Source organism: Elephantulus edwardii, unplaced genomic scaffold (assembly GCF_000299155.1).
Source record: "Elephantulus edwardii isolate Elephantulus edwardi_28Jun2011 unplaced genomic scaffold, EleEdw1.0 scaffold00059, whole genome shotgun sequence".
Lineage (NCBI taxonomy): Eukaryota > Metazoa > Chordata > Mammalia > Macroscelidea > Macroscelididae > Elephantulus > Elephantulus edwardii.
This window is the reverse complement of record NW_006399809.1, coordinates 8797531-8820458: the sequence shown is the minus strand read 5'-3', so window position 1 is coordinate 8820458 and position 22928 is coordinate 8797531. Positions and strand designations below refer to the sequence as shown.

The 22928-nt window shown below is 41.2% G+C and overlaps 1 protein-coding gene across 4 annotated transcripts in view; it reads right to left on the bottom strand.

Moving 5' to 3' along the window:
* ELMO1 (engulfment and cell motility 1) overlaps positions 1-22928 on the bottom strand; it is a 683616-nt gene that overhangs the window by 567908 nt on the left and 92780 nt on the right. For 2 of the 4 annotated variants that reach the window (XM_006887592.1, XM_006887591.1), the window contains exons 5-6: positions 13005-13174; positions 5364-5375 (exon numbers count right to left, since the gene is read on the bottom strand). In XM_006887592.1, the coding sequence (XP_006887654.1) occupies positions 5364-5375; positions 13005-13174 (182 nt within the window). The remainder of the gene's footprint in view (positions 1-5363; positions 5376-13004; positions 13175-22928) is intronic. The other 2 variants (XM_006887590.1, XM_006887589.1) reach the window with 1 other exon arrangement.

The following is a 22928-nucleotide window of genomic DNA, read 5'->3' as shown; positions in this document are numbered from 1 at the left end:
TCTCTGGAGGCTAAGGTGCACCTGATACAGTCCATGTTCTTTGCAATCACTTGTTATGCATCAGAGAGCTGGACAATGACTAGGGAGGATAAAAGGATAATTGATGCCTTTGAGCTGTGGTGCTGGAGAAGAGTATTGAATTGACTGCCAAGAAAACAAACAGATTCACCCTGGAGAGGGTTAAACCAGGCTACTCACTGGAGGCAAGGATTCTGGGGCTTCGTCTGACATTCTTTGGACATGCTGTAAGGAGGGATAAGGCCTTGGAGAGGGACATCATGCTTGGTAGGGTGAAGGGGCAGTGTAGGAGGGGAAGATCCTCCATGAGGCGGATTGATCAGTGACTGGGGTAATCGAGATAGATGTGTCAGAGGTAGTGCGATTGCCACAGGATAGAGCAGGGTTTAGGGCTGTTGTTCATAGGGTCGCTATGAGTCGCAAGCGACTCGATGGCACACAACAACAACAACAACAACAACAATGTTTTGTGCTACTTTGGACAACAGCTTCTTGGTCTAGGTATAGATCTCATTTCAGAATTAAGTGTTCTAGTATTCCCATTCGTCTCATTATTAGCCATAATCTGTTATGATTATGATTTAAGACAGATTTAACAATCATAATCTGTTATGATTATGATTTATGATTGCCTTTGTATAGTCAATAAAACACAAGTAGGACATTCTGTTTTTAGTCTGGTGATGCAGCCTCTTCTAAACCCAGCTTAAAGTCCTGGTAATCTCCTGTCAATATATTGTTCTAGCCACTTTTTAATGATTTTCAGCAATACCTTGTTTGAATTAATATTATTAATATTGTTTGATATTTTCCCATTCTGTTGGATCACTTTTCTTTAGAATGGGGACAAATAGTGTCTCTCAGTCAGTCATCCAGGCTGCTGTCTCCAAATTTCCTAGCATAAACTGGTGAGCACATCCAGGGCTGCATCTGTTATTTAGAACATGTTAACTGGTATTGCATAGATACGCTGCGGCCTTATATTTTGCCACTGCCTTCATTACAGCTTGAACTTCATCCTTCATCAACATTGGCTCTTGTTCATTTTGTACTTCCTGAACATTTTCAGTGTCAACTACTTCTTTTTGGTACAGTGATTCTGTGTACAGGAAGATGATTTTTCTACCTTTTTTTAAAAAAAAATATTATTTTTTTTGGTATGTATACTTTTAAATCAGATCTGACTGGTATAGGAAGAGATTACCTCTCCTTCTTCCAGCAGAGCATCTGATGGATTCGAACTGCGTACCTCTGGGACTGCAGTGCAGCTTCTTGCCAGTAGGCCACCAGAGCTCCCTTCTTCCATCTTTTTTAATGCTTCCTGCATGATGGAAGATTGTGTCCACAGCATCTCTCAGTATTGCAACTTGAGGCTTAAATTTGCCAGTTCTATCAGCTTTAGAAATGTCAAATGAGTTCTTCTCTTTTTTATTCTTTGACTCCAGCTCTTTGCACATTTCATTATAATCTCTTGCTTTATTTTCTCAAGTTGCCTTTGAAATCTTTGGTTCAAGTTTTTTTAAATTTCAACATCTCTTCATTTTGTTTTTGGCTTCTCAGTGCTCTAATGTAATTTTCATCATCTCTTTTGACATCCATTTTGGTTTTTTTCTTCCTTCTTCTTGGTAATGATATTTTGCCTTCTTTATGGATGATATCTTTGATGTTCTCCCACAGTTCCACTGGTCTTCAATCATTTATGTTCAATGCCTCAAACCTGTTCTTGGGATGATTCTTAAATTCAACTGAGATACACTCAAGGTCATACCTTGTTCCTGTGGATTAGTTTTCATTTTTTAGAATGGCAGCCTAAAAAGATAGCATACAACTATTGGAAGATAATAATTACACTTCTTAAAACTTGAATTTAAGAAGTTAAAGAGACTACTTGTTGTGTGCCATCATCGAAATCAACCCATAGCTGATCCTCCAGTAGGTTTTCATAGGTAGTTAATCACACAGGAGGAGAATCTCCATACTTATTCCACGGAGAAACTAGTGCATTTGAACTGTGTGACTTTGGGACTGCAGCACAGCTTTTTACCATTAGGCCACCAGAGCTCTTTTGGTCAAATGGATCAAAGCTCTTCTTAATCCTTCTGAATTAAAGTAAGCTCTTTCTTCTATCCTGAATTCCATTCCCTTCTTTGTCCATTGTTTATACTCAAACTCCTACTGCCTTTGTTGTTGTGGTAGTGAACCACTGAGTTAGAACTATCACAGATGACCCTTTAGGAGGTTTTCAGAAGCAGCTTATCAAATGGGAAGAGATTACCCATCCTTCTCCAATGGAAATGCTGGTGAATTCAAACCACATGTCTTTGGGATTGAAGTTAAGCTTCTTACCACCAGGCCATCAGAGGTTATTGTTGTTAAGTGCCATCAGTCATAGATGACTCATAGCCGCCCTATGAATGAAAAACCTGAACATCTGTATAACTTTCGTCACTTCTCCAAGCTCATAGTGTTTCTGGAGGCAAGCTATTTTGGAAGTGGATGCCATTCCTGCTTCCAAGCTTGTTTTAATCAGGGAGCTGCACCAAACACTGTCCACCATGGGTAGGCCATCAGAGGAGTTAATTGTAATTCACAGTAATCCTACATTGGGTTTCTGAGACTATAAATCAAAATGAGAAAAGATTGCACATCTTTCCCCTGATGAGCCTGTGATAGATTCCAGTTATCAGGGAGGAACGGCGTTTTGGCCAGCAGTGTAACTAGGGACTATGTCATCAAAGCACCTGTTTACCTTGTGAAAAGCTATTTAAGTCCAAACTCAACCCCAGGCCCTTCTGGAAAGCTTCCCTATCTCTCCGTCCATTCTCTCTTCTATAAATAAAAGGTGTCACCATATTTGTACACTGTAGATCCTGAGGGTACATCACTCTGAAATATAGGCCTTCCATTTGTCCTTCCAGCTCCTTGGAAGCAACGGTTCTGTTCCATGGGTCACTAGTTGTACCTCTGTGCAACTAGTGCAACTCCAGACATACAGGAGACACTCAGAAAATCAAGGAATGATGTGGTTCTTCAGAAGAAGTTTTATATTCTTACCCACATGAAACACAACCATTTTAGGAAAAAACTCATCACAAGAAGACCAGAAATAGTCTTGTGGGGTAATAGGTAGGGGTGTCAAAATGTATAAAGTGCTCAGCTGCTGCTGTTCCCCTCCTTTATTTAACCTTCACTGACCTTCCAATGATTTTCAGAAGCTGTAAATGGCACAGGAGGAAACTGTCTTTCTTCCATCAGAGCTGCTTGATGGATTCCAATGCCAGAGAGCACTCTATCTTTGCATTTGTAGAGTAATTCACCTCAGAATAAGTCACACAGATTCATTTTCATAAAAGACCATAGTATCATTAACCTTTTTTCTAAAATTACCTTTTAACAGACTCTAAACTAGAAGACATTATATAAAACAATTGCTTTATAATCTTAAAAAAATGCAAGAAAGATATGGAACTAAAAGAATATTCTAGATTAAAGGAGACTAGAAACAATACAACTTTATTCTGAGCATTGTCTTGGGTTACAGTCTTAGCATAAAAGAACAACTGGAGAAGCTTGAATGGGGGCATGGGTGTGTTTCTAGAAGAACAGTAAATAGGCCTTCTTGATGCTACTCTTGAAACTCTAAGTTTAAAACGGATTGAAATAAAATTGCTCACTTGCTTTGTGTCTATGTGTGTGTGTATGTGTGCATAAAGCTGTCAATACACAATCACAAAACTGTTTTCTAGCCTGAGGCCTGGCACCAAGAGGTTTCTATCGGTGTCTCACATCTCCTAGCAGATCTTAGCTCTGGACAAATGTATTGAGTCACTGTGTTTATTCCTGCTCAATTTTTGCAGCCTAGCTTTGGTTTTACAGTAAATCCAGGCAGAAGAATTATTTGTTGCTTCTATTCTAACATGAATAATCCCTCTCTCAATATACCCATTTCCTTTTCTTCTTCTAAGCAGCATGGCCAGGAGAAGAGATCCCTGTGGAAAGGCTCCTGTTTTAGAATGGCCAGACACCCTTCAAACAGCAGCATTCTTGCCCACAGTAGAAGAGAATCTTCTTTCTAAACAGGCTGTGTGAAGCCTTCTCATTTCCATTGCCCTGTGTTTAACAATGAAATGGAGACAAAATGAGGGAGACTGGGAAGGGGACAGATCCTATTTGATGTATTTAATGCCATACAGTCCCATGCAAAGCCCAAGGAGCTTGGCCTCTTTGGCCTTTGTGATGTAAATTTCTGGCAGAATCCCAGAAGGGCTCTTCCAGTTAGACCCCTCCAAATTATGCAGAGGGCATGCCCTAGGAAAGCATGAAAAAGAGAGCAAATGGGAAGAGCTCCAGAAGGCAGTCTTCACAGTTGGGGCTGACTCTGCAAAGACCGCATGGAGCTGCCTCTTTTAGCTTCTATGGGAGAGCGGCTTTTCCCTCCCTGTGGCCACCAAGAAGGTGATGTCAGGACACACTTAGCTACAGAGCTAATCAGCATGAACTGGCCGGGTCAGCGGCTTGGCCAACACCTTTCAGACCAGGCTTTTAGAGACACTCGATTCTCAGAGCTGATCAGAAACTTATTTTCTGTACAATAGTCAGTGTCCATGGAGGTTAGCACAGTTACTTTCAAAGAGAAATTCACCTTTGTGTGAAGAGAAAAACTGCAGAAAAGGCCACTCATAACTTAAAGCTTTCATAGACTTTGATTCCCCCCCTACATCTATAACCCATTATTAGGAACACTGTTCATGAATCAAATACCTTCCATTCTGTGAAATGAATAAACCTTAAAAATTTATAAAATAATTTTTTTCATTTAAATGAAAAAATATTATTCTCAAGGTCAGGTACCAGGCAATAACCAAGCAAAGACATGTGTCTCCTTAATTCATGTCATACTTCAATTTTCAAAACCATTAAACTTTCATAGAGCTGATCATGCAGGGAAAAATTATTTGGCTAATGGAATTTTAATAGGAAACTGTCCTGTTAAACAACAACAGTGTAGGCCAGAGGGAGTTGCACTGCTAACCCATGTGCACTGCCTCTAGCAGTTCAAATCTACCAGTGATTTTGAGAGAGAAATGTGGGCAATCTCCTCCAATTATTTTTATTTTATACTGCCTTACTTATAAAGTTCGTATATATTGTTTTTCACAGAGGATCTTTCAGATTCTCTGACCCCACTGCTCCCTCAACCCATCAAATTGTGTAACCCTATGATAACCCCTCCTTCCATCCTCAACCCTGTGCTCCCACTCTCCCCCACTTAGATCCTCATACACGTTTTACTAGTTATCTATTTCTACAGTAATGGTCTTAAACAGTATTTGTCCTTATGGGACTGGATTAGTACACTTAGCATAATGCTCTCCACTCTCTCTCAAGTTGTGAAGTGATTTACAAAATCACTGCTCCTGCATGCTGCGTAGTATTCCATCTTGTTATTATACCATAATTTCTCAGTGCATTAGATTTTGGCTGGATGTTGTTTGGGCAGTTTCCATGTTCTTGCAATGGTGAATAACACTTCTATGAATATTAGTGTAGAAATCTCCTCTTGTTTTGATTTATATCCTTGGAAACCTCATGGAGCGTCAGTTGTGAGTCAACCAGGTTGCTCAATGAAGGCAAGGATTTTGAAACTCCATCTCATATATTTTGGGCATGTTGCCAGAAGAACCACTCCTTGGAGAAGAATATCATGCTTGGAAAGGTGGAGGGACAGTGTAGAAGAGGAAGACCCTGCATGAGATGGATTGACACAATAACTGGGGTAATGACCATAAGATTAGCTCAGGAGAGGCCAGGGTTCAGAACTATTGTTCATAGAGTCGCTATGAGTCACAGTTGCTTCTATGGCACAGAACAACAGCAACAACACACACACACACACACCCATATATATATATATGGCATCGGTCCAACTTTCTCACCTATGTCATGCATCGGAGTTTTAGAGGAAGGGGATAATAATGACACAATAAGCCTGTTTGTTTTTAAGGACTTTGCGTATCGTTAAAATAATTCCACTGCTCCACAAACACCCAGAGTTTGGAAAAATGACCTCAACAAAGCAAGAAAAACAGCACTTGTAAATTTCCAGATTAGTCACAGCTCCTCATCTCTCCTATTTTTCCTAGGAAAGAAGAAAACCTATGGAAGACAAGTGCAATATTTTCCCTGGTACTGTGACCTGGTAGCAAACCAGTTAGGGCATTTCAACAAGCTGTTTGACCATTCACGACTTACAACAACTTTAAGGTTTGAATACTCTCTGAATCAGGAATTATATTCTAACATCTTAACTTAAAATGTTCACAAAGTTCTTGCTGAAAGAAAAGTAGGTTGGAGAATGTCTCCAATGATGAAAAAAATTTATATATTAAAAAAAATACCCAATAGGGTATTAGTTAACACCACTAACTACAGTCTTAAATTACCAAGCTATCATGCCAATAAACTGAACCTTAACAAAACTCTGGAAGCAATATAATAAACTTGTGACAAGAATGATTGGAGGAGTAATCTTTAAAGATATGGAAATCTTGTTAAGTATAAAAAGTATATTTTAAAGAGTATTAATATTGAAAGTCTATTTACAATGTGTGATCAAATGCCCTTTTCTTTTCTTAGCCTGATTTACATAGTCTTTTTCAAACAATGAGTAGGACGATTTTTATTAAGTAAAGAAACATAACTTCATAAAGCTGTTCAAGTTTTTTGTAAATACAAGAAGTCAACTTTTTTTCACTGGTGACTTTTCAGCCCAGGGTGGTGCTACAGCTTACTCATATTCCAACAGTGTAATTTTCCTGCCTTGTTGCCAAGTGGAAGGAAATTATAAGGATGCTGCCCTTTCATTCTTGGCAAAGCTACTCCTTATTCCTTTTTCCTCAGTAATGACTGATCAATGGTAAGGTACAATACAAGTTGTCCAACAGTCTACATGCACAGTAAGGTGCTCAAAACCCACAAAAATGTTGGATTATTCCCTACATTTGGTTTAGAATTATTGGTGCAATTTTTATTCTTTCAAATAAGGTTATCATTTGGGGGAAATCTTTCAAAATTCTTTCTCCCCCATTAGACAACGTATACTCATTACCATGCTTGATTGGACACTATTGATATTCTTTGCTCTCCAGTCATCTGTGACTCATAACTACCCTGTGTATAACAGCTCTGAACTCTGTACTATCCTGTGCCAATCTCACTGTCTCTGACACACGTGCCCCTATTACCTCAGTTACTGTGTCAATCCATCTCATCCAGGATCTTCCTCTCCTGTGCTTTCCCTCCATCCTTCCAAGCACAATGTTTTTCTCCAAGTACTGGCGCCTCTTTGCAACATGCCCAAAGTATTTGAGATGGAACTTCAAAATCCTTGCCTCCAAGGAGAAACTTGTTTTCATCCTCTCTAGGACAGACCTGTTTGTTCTCTTGGTGGTCCATGGTAAGCTCAATTATGTTCCGTACTCTTCTCCAGCACCACAACTCAAAGCTATCAACTCTTCTGTCATCCTTGTCCACTGTTCAGCTCTCTGCTACATAGCAAGTAATTGGGATCAATTGCACCTTAGTCTCTAGACATCTAGACTGCCATCTTTGCTATTTCCATCATAAAATGAGGAGCATGTTTCCCACAACTTCATTTACCTTCACATCTATGTTTTCAGAAGAAGCTGTAAAACTTTCAAAATTCCACAAGGTTAGAAAATTCACTTCAAGCCTTCAGCTCTGTCCTCTCCAGGAATGATGCTCCCTTTGGGCTCCTCTCGCTAATTTTACCCATAGCCCCTCCTGAAACCAGCAGTGGAGAGACCTGACAAGTTCAGACTTGGCTAAAGAGCAGCAGGCCAGTATCTTCAAATCTCATTATAAATCAGTCTAAGGAGAAAAAGTCCAGCATTTCCTGAAAATCTCCACAGGTCCTGCTTAGGACAACCTTTGTCTACCACAGCTGGAAGTCAGCCTTTCAAACTGCAGGATCTATTTAATTTGTGTGGTTTCTATGCCAAAGGTTTTCTGCTCATTAATTAAACTCTTGCTCTAAGTTTAATTGAAAAACTAATTTTTCTTATTAGAAAATTACTTTTCCTTTTCTTTTTTATTTGTGGAAAAACATATTAAAAATAGTGGTGGATCAAATGGGATAAATTTCAGATCCCCAAAGAAAGCAGGAAAGAGGCTATGTTTCCTCAGTCTTTCTGCTCTAATCTAGAAAATGAATATGACTTTGAACTTGTATAAAACAGTATAGGAGACACTAAAGGTGATGCAGAGGTATCATGCATACTAGTAATACACTCAACCCACTGCTGTTGAGTTGACTCAACCCACTGCTGTTGAGTTGACTCCAACTAAGAATGACAGAGTGACCAGAGGACAAAGAAAAATGTTTTTTTAACGTTTTAGGATGGCTAATCACTATGGAAGCAGACAGATGCACCTTTTTTCCAAGAAGCAGCTGGCAGATTTGAACTGCTGACCTTTCAGTTAATAATAGCTCAAGCACTGAGGCTAAGATACAAGTACAAAATAAGAATTCATTCTAATAATGATCTTGAGTTCTGTTTGAAAGCTGACTATGTTAAACAGAAGCTGGATGATTTACTGATTGTAAGAAGCAAACCCAACAAACATGACGCTGTGTCTGTGCACCTGCATTGTGGAGATCTGTAGTCCCCTTCTAGTCTAGAAAAGGGGTGACTCTACAGTTTGACAGGAGTCTAAGGTGCTGCAAACATTTAACATATGCAGATATTAACTAAAAGGTTTGATGTTCATGTCCACCCAGAGGTACCATGGAAAAAAGGCTTGGTGATCTACTTCTGAAAAACTAAACCATTGGAATATCTGAAACCTAAAAGAGCACAGTGTTGTAAGGATACACGTACAGCAATAACTTATCAGAGTAGACTCACCAGCTGGTTTTCAATAATCCAAGATTAGTAACAGAGTAAGGCGGCAATACTAATGGAAAAAAATTATTCTAAATAGGTAATTTCATATATGTTCCGAATTTTGTTCTTTTAAAGTCAAAGTAGTAATGTCTTTATAATGGGAAACTAGAAAAAACCCCAAAGCTTTTAGCATGTATTCTTCCCTGTTATCAAAACGGATAACTGTCAGCCTTTGGAAGGACTGGTAACACTACAGTGTGCATCACGCAGGTCCTTGAATTTAGTGGGAGCTCTGGTGGCATTGTTAAGAAGCTGTGGGGCAACCCCCAGGGCAGGCAGTTTGAATCCATCAACTGCTCCACAGAAGAAGGGTGCACAATCTCTGTCTGTGGGAATAACTACCTCTGAAAATCTGCTGAGGGGTTAGCTACTCGATGGCACACAATAGCAACAACAAAAACATTCCTAGAAGGCCATGGTGAATATGTAAAACTTCTGGTCTTCTTGCTCACCCCACTACCAGAACAAAAGCCGAAGGCCCCTGGATGAGTTTGGTGGCAGGTCTACCATAAATACTCCTTTGGAGGCAGGTTGTATTGGAACTAGCTCTAGTGTATCACCCCTGATCTATCAATGCCTGGGACTTTGGTAAATCAATACACTTTGATAACATTTCAACTTTACATGATGTATGAGCAGTGACGTTCCAGAAGAAGGCTGCTTATAGCACATTTCTGCATGCTTGACAGGCAGTGGTGGCTCAGTGGTAGAATTCTTGCCACCCATGTAGAAAACCAAGGATGGTTCTCCAGAAACCTCAGGTTCTGAGCCCACTGTCTGTTAGTGCATGCTGTGAACCTGATCAGGTTTCCAAACTTAAAATGGACTAGAAGAGACGTCTGATGATTTATACCCAAAAAGCAATTATAGAGAATCCTCTGAATCCTTAGGTAATCATGGGAATGATGTAGGACTCGGCCATGTTTGGTACATTGTGCATGTGACCGTCATGAATTATAGATCAATTCCATGGCGGCTAAAAATAGCAAGTATGCTTGGCCACTACATGAAGTAACAGACATTTCCCAGGTAAGTTATCTACCTTCACAACACTTGAACTCCTCCTTTGCTGGCTAGAAACAAATTAGGAGAGACTTTATTAATTTCAGAATAAATTCCAACCTAAAGCTTCTGTCACAGACAGATTCTTCCCTATCCTTGAGCCCATTGTACCACCAAAATTATTTTTATTCAGATGTTCACTAACCCATTTAGAGTAGCTACTCTGGATTCTGCCAGGCCCCAGGGTTTAAATCCCTCAGTCCTACTCCAAGGTGATGTTCTCCAAAGATTTTACAAGCACAGTTTAAATCATTAAAAAGAACCAGTTGACACCTTTGTACATTGACCATTTCCAGAGCATGTGAGGCTGCATGCCAGTCCTCTTGGGTCTCATTCTGTTTGGGGTGTTTGCGTGTGTTTCTTATTCAGTACTAGAGATGTTCTCTATTTCTCTGTGAAGCAGGGCCCCAAAGCCCAGAGTCTATAGTACATTCCTTCTATGGCAAATATCCCTGCAGTTATAAAACATTCTCTCATTCAATGAGAAAACAAGAATCGTTAATGAGTGCCAAGACAGAAGCTAACTAATGCCAAGTGTAGGAGGAGGTAGGAAGGAAGGAAGGAACTGAGTGGGTGGGGATAGGTCTCCAACTTGTATAGTCATCAGTTCTTTGTATTTTAGGTACTGAAGGGAGATTTAAATGAAGTAGGTTTTAACTCCAATTCTCAATGACATTTACTCTTTTCTAATAAATACATTTTGAAGATTATGGCTATACAGGGATGCATTACTTAAGGTCAGTTCAACAACATCTGCCCACCTAGACATTGTGGCCCCATAAGGCTTTTGTTTTTTAAAGGGAAAATAGCTCTCTTTTGTTTATTATTTTCCTCTTGTGGTTCTACAGACCCTGAATCAAGACGCTTATAGCACTGGGCCACAGAAGAGTTACCAGATGATGAGGAAAAGGATGTGGCTCTGGGCAAGGCCTCTTGGACTCTGTCAGGAGGTGACACCGTGGACTGCTCCAGCTGCTCAGGTGGAAGGGACGGTGGAGGGACTGTGTGTGCGCCACCCTCTTCAGCTTTGCTCCCAGCGCTGCCCTCTCCATTGACTCTGGCCACACACCCATCCTTCCATCTTCTGCCAGCAGGTCCAGTGTAGCAACAGCAGTGGTACCCCAGCCACAAGGACAGCCAGAAGCAGGATTCCATAAGATACTGATACAGTGTTCCCACAACCACCAAATCACACCATTTTCCATTTTATAGGCCTTTATTGTGGACATTAAGCAACACACACCTGCATAACTCACACATTCAGCAAATTAATGCCATCAGTTGAATACACCGATTCACACACTCTTGGGCTATGGTGGTTCAATAACGGCCTTCTCACTACAACCATCAATGGATGCTAGTTGATTATGATGCTGAACAGTTTTCAACAGAGCGTCCAGACTAAGACGACCTAGGAAGAAAGGGCTGGTGATGGACTTCTGAAAAACCAGCCAACAAAAACTCTATGGATCCTGGTGATCTGATCCCACTGTGCCACAAATCAGGGGCCAATCTGAATGCAGCAAATAAATGCAATCAAAAACACACCACAATAATCTATACCAATAACACTGGCTGTACAAGGGGCGGGCAGCTCTGTCTTAACTCCTTTACTTTGCACAGAAATGAAGCTCTCTATAAGCTGAAAACCTCGACACACTTTGCTCCTTATAGCCCCAGCCAAGCCCTGAGTATCCACCCCTTCCTATCCATGCTAGATCCCAAGCCTCTCTTTCAAAGCCTAGCTCACATGTCTGTAAAGTTCTGTGAGCGTAAATGGTCCATCCTCTAGATTCCTGGACCTAAAGAAGAATCACACTGCCTTTTAACTCCACCTTTGTAGCTGCCACTTTGCATCAGTTCAACGCAGGGAGACTGTTCAACAGAAAGAAATACTACTCAGATTTGTGCCCCCTTCAAATCTGCTGGCATGCTCAACCCATCGGTTACAGCAATAGCTTACTTTGAATACCTTCCAACCCAGGGGCTCCTTTGCCAGCACTACACTAACAATATTCTGTTGTGCTTCCTTAGATTTTCATTGGCTAATTTCCAAAAGTAGACAGTCAGGGTTTCTTTCCTAGTTTGTCTTAATCTGGAAGCTCTCTTGAAACGAGTTGACTCGTGAATGACCCTGCCAGGATTTGAAATACCAGGGACCTACCTTCAGAACCATGGCAACACACAAGTCTCCAAAGTAAAGCAAAACAATCAGCAGGTGGTAGCTGCTTCTAACATACTACTCAAAATCCTTGTGGATTCCTTCTCTAAACTGTCAACATAAACTCCATCAGAGTCCATCTATGCTTTCACCAATCTTAACAACTGATGAATCTGATTTTAAAAATGCTGTCACTATTACACTGCATAATGGTCTCTAAAAGTTTTTGGAAGACATGTCTGATATTTTTACCTTTTCCTACCTCTCACACTTCTGCACGTAATAGATACTTGATAAATACTTATTCCTTTTAATTGAAAAAGGTTAACCATATTTATTTAATCATGAAAATGTTAATTAAAAAGATTTCACAGATATCTTAACCTGGTTTAGTATTCTGAGATATAAATTAAATATTCCATTCCTAAATTAAGTTAGAGAAGAAAAAATCTTCTGGGGAATAGGTGAGAGAAATGAAGGAGGATGAGAGGATTATAATTTTAGTGTTGGAAAGATCCGTATGGTTAATGACCTATTTTGCTTTCTTTTCTTATAAATCTCAAATTTTAGGCATCCTGTGAATTTTAATTTTTGCCTCTGACATGATCAGACTAGTTAGAGAGTAGTACTTAAATCACAAACATAATACCTAGGTATTATTCTAAAAGCTATTTTTTTCCAGATCCTAACTTTTTAAGTCTTTTATGCTGGAAGCTGTAAGTCTAAGGAACTTAACCCCAAACTAAAATGTTAGTCAGTATATGATAGGCTGGGAAGCTCAGACAAAAGGTACTTACTCAGTGCCACTTTCAACCATCTGGGTGAGGAGAGAGATGCCATCTAGATTGATGAACTCCTGGGCGAAGGTGACGTCCCGGGAGAGGCTGGCCAAGTCTTTCAGGGCTTCCAACTTGGCGTCCATACTCGACGATTGGATCCGCTCGTGGAGCTGCTGTGCATTTTGAGCCTCACAGGACAAAGGCAAAGGGAAACATGTTCACAGAGGAAACCACCACAGACAACAACATGGCTGCTTCACTGGAGAACAGTCCACGAGGCTCAGAAGCGCAAAAATGACCGAAACACTGAAGAATGACCAGGTCAGTGACAGGCTTCCCAGCCACACTGATATCATCTTCAAGACATGATACATATATTTTTATTATCCTAGTTTATTTACAAAATTCAAATATATTGTTTTTCACACCAGATTCTTCCAATTTTCCTCACCCCCCATCAAATTGCACATCCCCATGATTAATCTCCCCTCCCTCCTGCACATCCTCACCCCTTTGCTTCCACTGCCCCCCATCTTGGATCCTCATATTCATTCTACAATAATGGTTTTATACAATATTTATCCTTGTGGGACTGAGTTAGTTCACTCAGCATAACGCCATCTAGTCGTTCTGAACTTACGTAGTAATTTACAAAATCATTGTTCCTGTGTGCTGCGTAGTATTCTATTGTATGAATGTACCATAATTTTTCAATGATCCATTAATTTTATGGGTATAATTAACTGAAATTTAATTTTTTAATTAACTGATATTGGCTGAAAGCAGGGAGTAGCAAAGGAATATCTATGTGTGTTTCATTAATTATGCAAAGACATTTGACTATGTTGATCATAACAAACTGTGGCTGACTCTGAGAAGGGGAATCCCAGAACACTTGATCGTGTTAATTCAAAGCCTATACTTGAACCAGGAGGCAGTCACCAAAACAGAGCAAGGAAACACTGCATGGTTCAAAGTTGGGAAGGATGTACACCAGGGATGCGTCCTGTCTCCATACCTTTTCAATCTGTAAGCAGAACAGATTATCTGGGAGGCTAGGCTCCATGAGGAGAAGTGTGACGTCAGGATTGGAGGAAGATTCATCAACAATCTGTGTTATGCAGATGACACAACCCTGATTGCTGAAACTAAGGAGGACCTAAATCACTTGCTACAGAGGGTCAAGAACTGCAGCCTTCAATATGGATTGAGGCTCAATATCAAGAAGACAAAGATTCTCACCACTGGGCCAAGTGGCAGCATCAGGATGGATGGCAAAGAGATTGAGATTGTTCACAGCTTTAGTTTGCTTGGCTCCACAGTCAACACTCTTGGTACCAGCAGCCAGGAAATTAAAAGATGCATTGTGATGGGAAAGTCTGCTGTTAGGGACTTCTCCAAAGTACTGAAGAGCAATGGTGTCACTCTGGAGACTAAGATGTGCCTGATACAGGCCATGATCTTTGTAGTCACTTGCTATGTGTCAGAGAACTGGATAATGACTAGGGACAAGAGAAGGAGAATTGATGCATTTGAGCTGTGGTGCTGGAGAAGAATATTGAATGTATCATGGACTGCCAAGGAAACAAACAAATTCAGCCTGGAGAGGGTTAAACCAGGCTACTCCTTGGAGGCAAGGATTCTGGGGCTTCATCTGACATACTCTGGACATGTTGTAAGGAGAGACAGGTCCTTGGAGAGGGACATCATGCTTGGGAGGGTGGGGGGACAGCGCAGGAGAGGAAGACCCTCTAAAAGGTGGATTGATTCAGTGACTGGAGTAATCGGAGTAGGTGTGTCAGTGACAGTGAAATTGATACTGGATAGAGCAGGGTTTAGGGCTATTGTACATAGGGTTACTATGAGTCGCAGGCACCTCGATGGCACATAACAACAAAATTAATTGTGTTCCATTAGCAGGGTCCATGGCTATTTTCAAGATAACTAAAAAAACAAACAAACAAAAAAACCAAAACAACAAACCAACAACAACCTCATAACCTAATGCTACAGTTGTTGTTGTTAAGTGCTGTCAAGTCGTAGATGACTCATAGCAACCATATGAACAAAAGAACTGCATACTTGTATAATTTTCATCATTTCTCCACATTCATAGAGTTACCAGAGGCAATCTATTTCAGAAGTGGATGCCACTCCTGCTTTAATTGGGAAGCTCCACGAAACACTGTCCACCATGGGTAATCATTACAGCATTTGACACATCACATTTTTGTTCAGCATCACAGCAACCACGAGTTACCTCTGTACAGCAAATGCACAGATCAGTGCTATACCACTTAGAAGATGTTTGACGAAAAACAATTAAAACTAGGCCTGAGGGCTGCAGATTAAAATCACCCACCTTTGGCTTGGTAGCATCACTTTCTATCCACTAGGCCAAGAGAGCTCTCTCTCTGTTACAGAGTCAGAGCCAATTTGAAGGTGACCCTCCGCTGAGTTTACAAAGCTATGAACCACATAGGCAGAGACAGCCCATCCTTCTCCTGAGAAGCACCTGGTAGATTTGAATTTCCAGCTTTTGGGAATAGTCAGCCCCCAAAACTGAATGGGGCATGACCAAGCAACAACAAAAGTAGACCTGCTGCTGTTAGGTCACTTCTGAAGTGTGCTGCGCCCATATATGTTAGTCAAGGACAACTGTCCTCCAGTGGGTCCTCATGACTGGGACTCTTGAATGGCAGCTGGATACTCTTTTTTGATACCTCAGAGTAGCTTTGAACTAACAACCTTTTGGCTACCAGTCAAATGTTTAACAATTCCCCCCAGTCAAAGACTGCTGGGTATGGAGAAGTGGAGGGGGAAGCAGAAAGGATGTTTACTATTTAAGAAAAATTATTGTTTAAAAGTGACTAAAGCTATTTGCTTAGTTAAGCAATTACACACATTTACACAGCAAGTGCACCCATTCAGTCAATACTCTGAGTAATAATTGCCCACACACAAGCCTCCAAAGCTCCATTTGACACCCAAACAATCTGTGTGACTGGAAATCCCCTCACACTACATCACAATGCTCCCACAAGCCAAGTTCCTACATCATGTCTTTCATACAATTTCGTTATTGCATAAATTCAAAACAAAATAATCAAGACACCAAAATTAACAGTGGTGTCTATAATCCAGCTCCTCCTTTGTAAGGCATTTGGAACCTGGTATCTGCACAGCCGACAAAGAAAGATGATAATGTATTGCAGGAGCTGAGCTTCTGGGTGAGAATGTGCTGTGTCTGGGCCCTAATTTCCCAGCAAGGGTTTTCACATCTATTTTTTCAGCTGAGGCGGCCAATGAGGAAAATGTTAATACTTCCTGCTTCTGTTTTTGTTTAACAGGAATAACTCTGCAAGCATCTGTTGTAATTAAAAGTTAAAATGGCAATGGTTGAAGCAACCTGTTGTTCTCCTCCGTGAGCACCCGCTCAAGCTAATATGCTTGGTGGCCGACTAAAAACGGCTGGAGGTCTCCATGGTTAAATCCCCCGGAGGTGTTTTCAGGGAAAAGGCCTGAATCCCACTTCCAAAAGTCAGCCACTGTCAATCATACTTCTTCTCTGACACACACATAAGGTCACCATGAGTTAGAATAAATGAGAATGAAACTGATTACCATTTAAATGAAACTTCAGTTAGATACTGTACCAGAAATTAGCCAGAAGAGGAGAAGGGCAGAGGAGGGGAACAGATGCCCCTCCACCTTGCCCCTGACTGCAAGATCTGAAGAGGCACTCCTAACCTAAACTATTTTTTTTCTTCTGACACTCCTTTTTTTTTTTTGTTTTTTGGTCAGGGGCAGACCACTGAGCAAATGTCTTTATCTTTTACAATTTTTCAATAATATTCAATGCTCAATTTTTTCATATGGATACAACATTAGCATATAATATTTAATCCAAGTCAAACACTGAATTTCTTGGGGGGAGGAATGTGTATTGCCATTTATTATACTGGCCTAGTGCTGAGGTGCTTCACTGACAACCCAAAGGTACATGGTTTGAATCCATCAGCTGCTCAGCAGGAGAAAGATGGGCAGTCTTCTCTGGTGTAATTTATTGCGTCTGAAAAATGGCTGAAGGGTAAGCTGTGGGTCTGTCCCAATTCTATATATACAACAGTAACAACATACTGATCATGATACAAAAGATGCACACAGATTATTTTACTGTCATTCTCAATGCTAGTTATCACTAGGAGTAATTAGTGTGTGATGATTATTAATACTCATGATGGCAACAGTTCCTGTTCAGCTAGCACTTCTTATGATCCTGTTCTAAAAACTTTCATGAACTAATCATTCATTTAAACTACAAAAGAGTCTTATCATATAGGCACTTTCCTCTTCATATTAAAAAAGAAACAAGCCAACAGGCACGATGTGAGTAACTGGCAAGGGTCATACAGTTTCACTGCTGGGCCCAAGAGCTCCCCTGGGCTGAAACTCCAGAGAAGATGCTCTAAAGCCTGGAATCCTGACTTTCTGCTCACCTCCAAATTCTACACTTGCCTTGCCCACAGCATTTCTTCCCTGGACTTGGGATCTGGGGAACTCTGATAGTGTAGTCCACAGTGTGCTGTACTGTTAGTCAAAAGGCTACTTATCACTGTAGGTTGGAGAGGAAAAGATAAGCTGTCTCCTCTGGTTAAGATTCACAGCTTTGGAAACCTAATGGAAAGTCGCTAGACATGGTCATCCACTTTTTTTTCAAACGGGGTCATTAATTTATAACTCTGCTAACCCAGCAGGGCTTCTACAGAAAGGCCTGACCACCCAATTCTGAAAAACAAGCCTCTGAAAACCTGTGGAGTGCTCTGATACACTCACGTCCGCACGAGTCCACTGTGAGCACCTAGCCCTAATACTTGCTGGCCTCCAGGGCCTGTGCAATGCCTGTTTCATCAACTCCGAGGTTCTGCTGATGCTGCTAATCACTGAGTCTTCAGGGAGAACCCCTGATCCACAGCACAAAGGAGCCTGCACCTTAGAGACGAAGGCACGAGCAGCCAGCTCAGAGGCGCACCTGACTCCACTTTCGGTCTTCCAGGGACCACTTGTCTTCCCTGTGAGGACAGGGGGACTCTCCCCATTCACTCCAGCACGAAGCAAACCTGTTTGCCCTCCGAGAGTGTGTGCTTCTCAGGAGGAATAACTGGGGAAAGTAGGGAAGTCTCAAGGAAAGAAATTAGGTTTACTAGTCCCTGTTATGGTTTGAAATGTGTGTTCTGAAAATATGTGGATGTGATATTATCTTTGGATTAATTAGGTACTGTCAGTGTGGGTAATGTCCTAAATCTAGTCATTTGTGAGTTACAAAAAGATCACAATTGTGGGGGGCTGGGGAGGTTTAATCATGGGTTGTACAATTTGATGGGTGGGAAGGTGAGGGAAATTGGAAGAATCTGGTCTGAAAAACAATATATTCAAATTTTGTAAATAAAATAGTATAACAATAATTTTTAAGAAGGAGCTAAGAGAGAGGAAAAGATATTCAAGTAAATGAAACAAGTAATCAAGCACTGTTCCCATGACCTAAGCCAGAAAAACATTTTTGAAACTCTGCATTTTCTTTCAAAATGTTTAAAACAGTTTATCATCAAACTATATTTTTAAATGAAAAAAAAGATGACAACTGACAGACATGTACACACATACATAGACACACATGCACACATGAAAGACAGAAACACAGGAGGATCCTGTACAACCAAGAACTTCTTTGGAACCAGAGACCACCGGGACCACCATCGAGAACGTGACATGAAACGTCAGCATTCAGGACTATGAGAAAGCAGATTCTGCTTCTTACAACAACTCCTCCCCTTTGTGGTATTTCTGGTACTGTGACACAAGGAAAACAAAATCTCAGGTTTGCGAATCGATTGATGCTATATAACTAATATGAACCTACTTTCGACAAGTCAGTCACAAATCAGCAAAGCAATGCCCTGACGTGGGTCCCAGACAAGGACTCACTCCTTAATAAAATAATAAGGCTCCCTCAGATTGTGTCAAACTGCATCATTCAAAGCTCACAGATCCAACAAGATGAAAAGCTCCCATGCATCCTTCAGTTCCCCGCTGCACTCAGACCACAGCCGAAAAGTGCTATGTCCTCTGCTCATGGGGTGATTTTAGCCATCGGGGAAGATCCCGGAAGGTTCTAAATGGACACTATTCCAGACTGGAGTAATGGTAATTGCCAAAGCCCTTCAAAGAGAACAAAACTGGCATGTCTGGGAAGGCTGCTGGGAAATTAGTGTGTCGCCATGTGACCTCTAAGGAGCACTCTGGCTGCTCTCTTGTTCTTTTGGCAGTCCATGGTACAGCCAAGACTCTTCACCAACACCATTTAAAGGCATCAATTCTTCTTCAGGTTTCCTTATCCATCACTCACTTATTATTCAGCTGCATAGGAAACAACTGAAAACCCCATGGTTTGAATCAGGTGCACCTCAATCTTTAACCTATCATCCTCATTTGTTAACATTTTGGAGAGGTCTTTAACACAGAGTTTCTCCATGCAACAGTGTTTTTATTTCTTGAATGCTACCAAGGGTGTTGATTATGGATCCACATAAAATTAGAAATAGACAATATTTACCTCAAACTCGATACTAGTAAATGTCATTGTTGTTGTGTACCATCGAGTCAGTAGCGACCCATTGCTGGCCCTCCAGAGGGTTTTTAGAAGCAGTAATCTCACAGAAGGAGATTGCCCATCTTTTCCTGCAGAGCAGCTGGCGGACTCATACCGAGTGCCTTTGGGATTCTAGCACAGATTCTCACCACTAGGCCACCAACAGCACAATTTCTCTCACGAAAAAACAAGGATGAAGTTAGCATCCTCCCTTAAGGTGCATCAGGTCCACTATCTCAGCAAGTCAGGGAGACTTTCTCTCCAAAACACAACTTGAAACTTGCACATCCCTACAACGTAGGTAACTCTGACGGCCTTTCTTTTCTGCCTGGACTACCACTCCATCCAGTGAGAGATTCCAAGTCCTGTCAACATTGTCCATGTCAGGGCAGAACCGTGCTCCACAGGGTTCCCAGAGGCTGGTCCTGCAGAACTAGATCAACAGGACAGACACATAGACATCTGGACAGAACTGTGTTCCACAGGGTCCCCAGCACCTGTGGTCCTGCAGAACTAGATCACCAGCACAAGCTCCTAGCCATCTGGGCCACCCAGGGACCCTGCCTGGACTCCTGGAGTTGACTGCCACACATGCAATCTTCTCGAGCACCAGCCACATGGATGATGTCACCCCATGCCTAAAAGTCTTCACTGTTTCTCCTTTGTTGAATCAGGAGCATTCAACAACGGTTGAGAAACAGGATTGAGGCAATTTCATATTCCAATTCTTAATCTGTCAGACGAGCAGAAAAAATCTGACATAAAACACTGCTATTTAGTAGCAAGATTTATTACTAAAAGTCTCTGCTAACAAGAATCTACCAAGAAATAGAAATAATACCATTTTCCTCAAAGTAGTACCCAAATCAGCGTGGCCAGGTGCCCTGACGTAGACTTCTCTAAAAGAATACTGATTCACTACACAAGAGTGGGGGAAGGGAAGATCATGCTTACAACCAAACAAACAACAGTAGGTACCTTTGATGAACAGGTTTACTTACATGTTCTACAAGATGCTGAGTAAGGTGCAAGAGGAACTGAGGTTTTATAGAACTCTTAGAGCTGTAATGATTTAAACTCCCGAAATGATTTTAGGTCATTATGATTCATCTTACATGGTGTACTGACTTTCTGATATTATTTATTGTCTATTTATCTGGTGGTGTTGTAGATGCCTTCAAACTGATTTTTCACCCAGAACAACTCAATAAAGCTAAACTGTCCCCACAAGAAGCCGTGTCATCATATATGTGTGATCCCACGGGAAAGTTTCCTTTAATCTATGATCTGGAAATGCAGGCATGCATCTCTTTACGAGCACATTTCAGATCTCTTTCAAATGTGTACTGGCCATTTGTGAGTTACGTTTATTCTCTGAATCCCTTGAAAATCTCTTTCAGTATCTCTTTTATAAGGAGAGGGAGCACTGACAGCCTAGTCCATGAGGAGTTGTGCTGCTGATCTAAAGGGCTGTGCCTCCCTGAAAGAAAGATGGGCAATCTCCTTCTTGGCAATTCACAGTTCCCAAAACCCAAGGGAGGTTCAGGCAGGAGTCAGTTCTGACATGAAGGCAGTGAGTGAGTAAGTGAGTGAGTGAGTGAATGAGTGAAGACGTTTATAAAGAGGGAAGTGGCTTGCTCGCTTGTTTCTTCATGAAAGTTTGCCTATGAGATAATTTAGCCCTCTTTCCCCCAAGTCCTCTGTCAAGCCCACCAGCCTTACCATGGGGCTCTGCTGCTCTCTAAGCCTTTTCTTGGGTGCTCTTACTCTGAATGTATTCATTCTAGTAAGCCATAGCAGTGAGAAAACCAGCTCCCAGTGTGCTATGTGAGTCTTTCTAGGGGCCTCTTAACTTGACTCTGATATCAGAAGTGAAGACACGTGTGTGAACTCTGTGCCCTCAACAGCTGCAGTTTGGCTACCACCAGGCAACGTGTCTAAAAAGGCTCCAAAAGAGATTGTCTAAGTCTATACAACTCAGCGGCAGGCCAACAGCCGAGTCCCAGGGCTGGGCAAGAATGACACTGCAGATAGCTTTTTTTTTTTTAAAGAAAATGGTAAAATAAAATTTTTATTTTATACTGGTTTATTTAAAAAGTTTGTATACATTGTTTTTTTCACTGGCTCTTTCCCATTTATTTAACCACCCCTCCCCACGCCCTCAAACTGTGAGACCCTGTAATATTCCCCCTGTTCATCCTTCCCCCTACTGGATCCTTACACATGTTTTATTAGTTATCTTCCTATTTCTTTTTTCCCCTCTTTTTTATTATTAATTTTAATGAAAATTTACAGAGACTTTGGATTTCCATTCAGTCACTGTACTTTTCTCCCTGCCCAATTTCTCCCCTCCCCCCCGCAGTATCAATACCCCAATGGCCTAGCAGGAAGAAGGTATGTTGCAATCCTAAAGGCATGTGATTCAAATCCATCAGCTCCTCTATGGTAGAAGAATAGGCAATCTCCTCCCATGCAATTAACTGCCTCTGTAAACCAGCTGAAGCATCAGCCATGGGTCAGTTCCAACACAAAGCCACATAATAACAACAACTAGGAATAACCCAATACAGAAAATAAATCCTTCAATCAACAAAATACCATCTCCAGTAGGGTGATAAAAAGTCAAGTACTGCTCTGAATACATGCACGGGTAGCAAATGTGCGTGTGCATTTGCAAACACATGTACACATGTACACCAGAGTTTTCTAAAGAAGCAAACTATTGGCCAGAAGTTTAAAGATCAAAAATATCTTGCTTGTAGAGTAATCGCCAATACTAGGTAGGACCTATAGAGAGCTCTGGTAACCTAGTGGGTAAGGAGTTGCACTACCGACTGAAAGGCAGGTGCTTGAATCTACCCGCTGCCCTGGAAAAGATGTGCAATCTCCTCCCAGGAGATTGACAGCCTCTGAAAACTTTCTGGAAAGTCAATTCTGGGTCAGGCCCTGGGACTACAGTCAAGACACTGGAACCCTGCTTCTAAGCCCACACATCAGCATTCTTTTTATTATTATTATTATTATTTATTGCTTTTAATTAAAGTTTACAGTGACTTTGGATTTCCATTCATTCATTGTTGCACTTTTCTCCCTGCCCATCCCTCCCCACACATCAGCATTCTTAAAGCTCAACAGCTGAGTTTGGGAACCAGTGTTACTGTTGTTGTTAAGTGCCACCGAGTCAAGTGTGACTCACAGTGAATGTACAAACAACAGAAGTGAGCCCTGTGCCATCGCCATCATCTCTGAAACACTTATTGCTGCAGTCACTGTGTCAATCCATCTCCTTGGGA